The sequence below is a fragment of the Cydia pomonella genome, chromosome 19 (genome assembly GCF_033807575.1).
Source record: "Cydia pomonella isolate Wapato2018A chromosome 19, ilCydPomo1, whole genome shotgun sequence".
Taxonomy (NCBI): Eukaryota; Metazoa; Arthropoda; class Insecta; order Lepidoptera; family Tortricidae; genus Cydia; species Cydia pomonella.
Window position 1 is genome coordinate 9,207,830 of NC_084721.1, and position 7,103 is coordinate 9,214,932.

Consider the following 7,103-nt stretch of genomic DNA (forward strand, 5'->3'; position numbering starts at 1 on the left):
GCAAAATTTCAAAGTCTAGTTACTAGGTCAAGTGGGGTATCATTTGAAAGAGCTCAAATTGAACATCTCAAAACAATTTTTTTTCATAGCGGATAATGAAGATTAAAGGAAATGTGAAAAAAATACCATTTCATTTACCAACGAAATTAATTATCATATTTTTACATAACATTAACACTATCATAAATAATAAATATTATAGGAAATATATAATTACACCTCTATTTTCATAACTTTTTTTATTATCAATAATACCTAAACATTTTCTAATTTCATTTGCAATTTAATCTCTTTTGCGGGTGTTTATTATACTTGAATTTTCTCTGAGATTACATTAAAACTACCTTCTTTAAAATAAAATAAAAATTATTGAAATTGGTTCATTTAATAAATAATTATTCTAAAAAAACAACATACACACAGATCGCGAAAATTAGTTAGCCATGTACCAATAGATGGCGCTGTTCAAAATTATGCTTAGTATACTTCTGGGGTCAAAAGCCTTTCGTGTTCGTGCTTACAATCCAAGCTTATAGTTCCCTGAGTAACATAATATAAAAATCAAGAGTGAGAATATAAGTAAAGTTTCAATATATTTTTGACACTTTTAAAGCGGCTGGTAAACGTTCCCGACCGAAGGCGGAAAATGTCTGGCAATGTTTATTATCAATTATTAACAATATTTTTTTTAAACAATTCAATTCAATTCAATTCAATACTTTATTGATAAAATAAAATTTTACATGTCAGGTACCATTGTGCTTATAGCTAAGTCTTATTATTTAATATTTCTCATAGTTGAGAGGCAAGGCTGAGTTAACGAACCAGTTGTTTTGTATGTATATATATATATATACACATATGTACATAGTTTTACTCACTAGATACAGTGTTAGGTCTCGAAAAAGGCATCGACAGAATAGTATGCATCAGACACCAAAACAAACAAACATAAAAATCTGCCATGACAATATTAAGAAAAGTTAGTATTATTTATTTTTACCAACCTTTAGCACCTTGTACCGGCTAAATGGCCGTCAGGCCAATGTAGCAAGTATGCAGACACTAAAATAACATACTAACACTATATTATCCTATACATTTTATTCATGAGAAAATAAGTAAGGTCTGGCGGCTCTGGAATCTTGCTCTGATAACTGAAAGTTGGTCGGGAACCCTCGGTGCTCGAGTTAAACTGAAAACCGTGAAATTAGTAATTCAATTTTACGTTGATGCAAAGGGCAAACCTACCATGAAAAGCGAAATTTCGTTGTCGGTCTCCTCTATCGCCCGAATATTCAAGAGCGATAGAGAGGCAGATAACGAAATTTATATTTTAGTTTTTCGCGGCAGTGCCTCAGGTTTTTTCTTGACGTAGAACGGCATTTTTGATAAGCTTTCTATATCTTCCAGTGTATCCAGCTCTTCGTTACTAACGTCTTTATGTTTTTGTTTTGACGGAGTGCACGTAAAAATGTTAAGATTATAGAACGTTGCACAGCTATGTATTGGCAATAAAATATTAGCACTAAATTCTCTTGATCCTACATCATTGTAGGCTAAAGCTATAAATTCAGTATTGTTGACTATTAAATGTATTTCTACTCTGGAAACCAGAGAACCTGAAACAAATGAAACCTCGATATTAAAATTCTGTACCCCTAGTGTAAATAAATTCGATTTCGAAACGTGACGTACGCGTTTGCGTTTAGTCTCATTTAGTATTGGATTTAGAAAGAGCGCGCCAAGCGGGACGTTTTAGAAACTCAAAATCCTATACAAAATGAGACTTAACGCAAACGCGTTCGTCACGTTATGATGTCGATCAAATTTACACTAGGGGTAGGTACTGGAACTACACAGACATGAAACAATAGTACTTACACTCGACACGAGTTGCGAATTACCTATTCCAACATGTATCGTACAACGTTTTACAGTACCAAAGAGAATTTGAAATAGGGGTGTATTGTCAAAGAAAACTCTGTAGCAACGTAAATTTACTGCCATCTTTCGACACACAATTAAAACTTTTAGAACGCCATTTGACTTTCATCCTTATTCCTTCACTGATATCAAATGTGTTCAATTTGTTAAATATCAAACAGTGGCGCCATCATACCGGGCACTACCTAAAGGTTATGGCGCCATCACTCGAAACCATGCTGCTATACCTTTGGCCTTTGATCTATTAGATGGCGTCACTTTTTCATATTTAACAAATTGAACACAAATCAGTGAAAGAATAAGGATCAAAGTCAAATGGCGTTCTAAAAGTTTTAATTATTTCTTATGGCAGTAAATTTACGTCGCTACAAAGTTTTCTTTGACAATACACCTCTATTACAAATTCTCTTTGACATGGCCTTTTAAATTTTCGAAACAGTTACGTAATGTGGTAATCACCGCACTAGTGCGGTAAAGTAGCACCATATGTACTGTAAAATATTTATGAAGAGTAGTTAGGCTCTTTTAACTCTACTAACTTTTTCGGTTAACTCTACCGACTTGTAACCCTACCCTTCGTGTTTGAAAAATACTATAACTAACCTTCTTTAACATAATAGACATACCTAATAAGTAGGTATAGTCCAGCAAACACAACTTGTTAGTCAATAAGAACCAGGAAAATTATACTCATCCCTTTCTTTTGGGCGCAAGTACTAGCGGTGAGACAAAGACAGTATGTCAGTCTGGACTATCTGTTTGAAATCCGACAGTCCTGAACCAAACTGGGCCGGTGAGTAAGGTTGCCAGAGCTCAACGAGGGGGGGGGGGGGGGGGGGGAATGCTAGGGTCGGCAACGCGCATGTAACTCCTCTGGAGTTGCAGGCGTATATAGGCTACGGAGACTGCTTACCATCAGGCCGGCCGTATGCTTGTTTGCCACCGACGTAGTATTGAAAAAAAAAAACTACATTGAGTACATTTTATTAATTGTACTTGTTATCCTTGTATAAAAATTCTTGGGTAACCCTTTTAGTTTATAAATGTACCTATCGATATTCTTAGTCTTAGTCATATACATATATTATAGTCGTATATTAGTCTTAGTTGGTCTTAGCCGCATATTCCGACTGTTAAAAAGGCGGCATCTTTTAAGAAAAGTATTTTTCTCAAACTTGCTATGAAATGATGACATGACTTACGTCAAATTAGGTCCGGAAATACTACATATCAGGTGGCATGAGTGAAGATGATATGTAAAGGATTTCCATACTGCCTTACACACCTAGGACTGTAAAGCAACCTTCTTTTGTTTTTTAACGTCAAATTGTGACACCGTCTTGGTATCCAACCATCAACTAGCTTCAGGGCGGCTACCGGGAAAATCGAAATTCGTCAATTGCGGGCATTTTTCTCTGTCAGTCTAATTACGTCTTAGTAAGAGTAAAAGAGAAAGATCCCCGCAATTTGCGAATTTCGGTTTTCGCGGTAGGCCCCCAGTTAGCTTGGTACGGTGATTTGTTGTGCATATTCGTTGCTAAGCAACGGCGGTGACGCATCGCGCAGGCGCGCGGACTTACGCGCGTAAGTGTACACCGCTGGTAGAATGGCGAGCCGAGTAGGTCGCCCCAAAACAAATTGACTACAATTTTTTGTTTTAATTGCAAGTTTGAGAAAAGCACTATGTACATATCTCGGCGAGAAACGGGGTTGCCGGCCGCGTATCTCTATCCGGCTTCGCTACACTCAGCCGTATATATCTACTTGGCCTGCAACCCTACGTTTCCCGGCCTCTATAGTAATGTACTAAACCACCAAGAGTTGTTCACCCATAAAATAATAATTTATTTAGTAGGAGCCAGGCCCCTTATATTACTTTCTCGAGTAGAATAATGTATAAGCATAGTTGTGAACTCGTAAGTAAGTAACTAGATACATACATGTAATATGTTCGATATTTCTCTTATTGGGGTCTTTATCTACGGTCTACAATTGAACTACTTAAGGAGAAGTGACGTTTTACATTAAATAGTAAATAGGTAGTTTCATTATCAATATGAGCAGTTATTTCCGAACCGATACAACCTTCAAACTTTGAAGAAAAGAGCGTAATGCCATCTTAATCCGACAACGCATTTACAACCCCTCGGGTAATGAGCGGCGGTAATCGTTTACCATCAGGCGATCCGTCTGCTCGCTTGCCTCCTATATCATAAAAAAATCGTATCATACTATTCACAATTAATTGATAATTCAAATGTTAAATAGGTACTAATTACTTACTGTCGTTACTTTTGTAGTATATGTCCAAAACTCTGTTCAATTTGACAGTGGGCCAGATTTGTTGTTCAGAATAAAGTACTCGATCTATTTAACAAAAAGTTAATTATAGCGACATTATAGCACTAAAGTCTTTAATAGCTGTAAGATGGTTATAGATCTGTTCATATATATATATGTATACCAAAATACTGTGATATTAAAATACTATACAGGATTATTTTAAGGTGCCATTTCCCGACAAAGCTTCCTTAAATTTACGCGCAGCGCTAATTCAAATGACAATTAATTAGCTCCTTACTTGTATTTTTTTTTAATATCCCTTATATATCACAATATTCATGGTCACCTACTACTACGTACTGTATTCGTGGTCGTAATAGTCACGTGCCTTAATTGCAATGCAATGTAAACAACGAAATAAATAATTTAATTGATATCTGTGATATGCCATGACTCCGTGACAGTTTTAATGTAACAAGTAGGGTAACCTAGGAGTGGCAGGGGAGACTGATGAGACTGAGATGTTACAATATTAATTACTTGACGACCGGTTTGGCCTAGTGGGTAGTGACCCTGCCTACGAAGCTGATGGCCCCGGGTTCAAATGCTGGTAAGGGCATTTATTTGTGTGATGAGCAAGGATATTTGTTCCTGAGTCATGGGTGTTTTCAACACAAGCTTTATTTAGCTTACTGTGGGCCTTAGTCGATTTGTGTAATAATGTCCTATGATATTTATATATTTATTTATAATTAATTATAACAAAATACGTTTATAAATGTTTAAATGTGAACGTGCAAGTACGTAATACGAAATATATATTTCCGATCACGACTTATTAATCACGCTGTATATTTGTGTGCTTTTCTATGATAAAATAGATACCGTCAAATGGGGTAAATTTCCATCAGTAGAAAAAAGCGACAAATTTAAAAAAAAAATGTAGGTAGTTGCGATGGGTTATCGTCTCATAGAAAATTAGAATTCGCGCCTTTTTCTACTGACAAAGTTTTTTGACAGACGTATATGTACCTAAATACCTACTACTGAGGTATTGAGTTAGGTTCGTTTAGTGAGAAGGTATAAAATAGTATAAATACAATGTAATACTTTACTCTTGCAATCTCCCAAGGACAGCAGAATTTTATAGTGTGGAAAATGCACGGCTATGATAGTTTTATCAAAATTAATCTGCCACGTGATGGCAACTAAAACTAATAATACAATGATTCTATGTACCATTTTAACACGTATAAGGTAGTATAATGCACAACGTCGAATGCATAACGTGATCAAGGAGAGCTATAGTTATAGTATTCGCAAACCAAACGCATCGCTTCGTCGGCCACAAACCGCCATCATTTCTCGTTCTTATCTTATATAAGTATAGTTATACCAAGATAACTTTGCAACAATTTTGACAGCACAGATAGTGCAAGTGTTATTTAAACGTCATAATTTCATAAAAGTTTGACGGCAAAAGTTTCACTAAGAATGGTGCTACTTCAGAGGTGTCACTCATGAATTCGAGCCAATCGTGCAGTCTAACGCAACTAGTCGCAACCAATCGCGCGCGTGATGCGAACTCATCAACCAATCGCGTCGCGGCGATAGAGTGCACGATTGGCTCTAATTCGTGTGCGTGACACCTTTGCACGGGCCCCATTCTTATTGCCCGTAAGGCTCGTCCTTGGACATACGTTAATGACCGCTAGGGTCCATAATAGTGGGGACGTCTCCTTGTGGACACCCTTTTGTGGTATAAAATTCATGCTCTATTGTATCGAGGGTCAGAGTGGCTACTCTATTCGAGAGTATATGTACACATCTGGTGTTGGATTCGTCTACTGATCTACTCCCTTTGATTTCATACCCTTGAGTATGGTCTCCGTGGGCATGTTGTCGACAGCACCCTCGACATCGAGGAATGTACGTAAATCGAGCGGCGCATAGTCATAGTTAGCCTAGGGCGGCCAGAAGTGTCAGAACTCTAAATCAGGCCCTGCCCGTAAGGCCCATCTTTACGAAGTAATATGTACTTAATTCAATGTTGTAATGTAAATCTGTACTGTTTTTAATAAGGCTTTGCGAGCCTGAATAACATTCATATAGAGACTTCTATTTTGTAAGTTTATCTAAATCGTATCATTTCTTCGTATCTTATTTAAGAACAATTTTAATAGCGCGATTAAGCCATCTCGCATAGCATACAATTGGGGAACTATTAAATAAAAACTATGACCTATATATACCAAGAAAAACTGACCTTTATACAAACTATGAAATATATACCAAGTTTCAAGGCACCTGCCTTAACTCTTTTTCGGTCTTCTCACTCTTCTCTTTAATGCAGTAATCGATTCTGCTCACATTAGATTTCAAAAATATAATTACCTGCTTAAATATTTATGCTCTGACCAAATTTCATTAAATCCGAAAAATTATAGCGCAACAAAAGCATCGCACAAACTTTAAACTCGAACTCCGACAAATGTTTTGTGAATTAGGAATTGTAACTCAAGTTTCTAACTAGGTGTATCTATGGTCTATTGTTATTTGGATTACCTAGAACTCACCTAGAAGACTGTTGTTACTTAGAACTAGAAGCAACTAGAAGTCTGTGTTTATAGGTAGATGCAGTTACAAACTTGCAACATATTATTAGTATCGATATGTGCATGGCGGTTTCAGAACATAAAGAAAGCTAGCTAAAGTAAAGATGCTAAGGAATTTCGTACTTAGGTTAGGACACGCCTGTTCATGATGCCGGCGGTCAATGACACTGTGCGAGCGGGACATCAATATAACTATTATAACTAATCGCGTGCGATAGAGATAGGGAGAGGCGGGTCAATGTACGAAATTCTATTACA

At 36.6% G+C, this 7,103-nt stretch overlaps 1 protein-coding gene across 1 annotated transcript; it reads right to left on the reverse strand.

Moving 5' to 3' along the window:
* Positions 1-607: 607 nt before the first annotated feature.
* On the reverse strand, positions 608-6,002 carry LOC133528496 (uncharacterized). Its single transcript, XM_061865884.1, has 4 exons — positions 5,931-6,002; positions 5,346-5,532; positions 4,231-4,314; positions 608-1,622 (listed from the first exon to the last, which is right to left on the reverse strand). The coding sequence occupies exons 1-4, from the start codon at positions 6,000-6,002 to the stop codon at positions 1,330-1,332; spliced, it is 636 nt and encodes a 211-aa protein (XP_061721868.1). The 3' UTR covers positions 608-1,329.
* Positions 6,003-7,103: the final 1,101 nt, after the last annotated feature.

Excerpts from the sequence above, each read along its gene's own strand:
- LOC133528496 (XM_061865884.1), bottom strand. The coding sequence starts at position 6,002 with ATGAATTTTATACCACAAAAGGGTGTCCACAAGGAGACGTCCCCACTA. Across the intron at positions 5,533-5,930 it reads GGACCCTAGCGGTCATTAAC|CTCTCCTTGATCACGTTATG; the intron begins GTATGTCCAAGG and ends CTATAACTATAG. Across the intron at positions 1,623-4,230 it reads ATACTACAAAAGTAACGACA|GTTCTCTGGTTTCCAGAGTA; the intron begins GTAAGTAATTAG and ends CATTTGTTTCAG.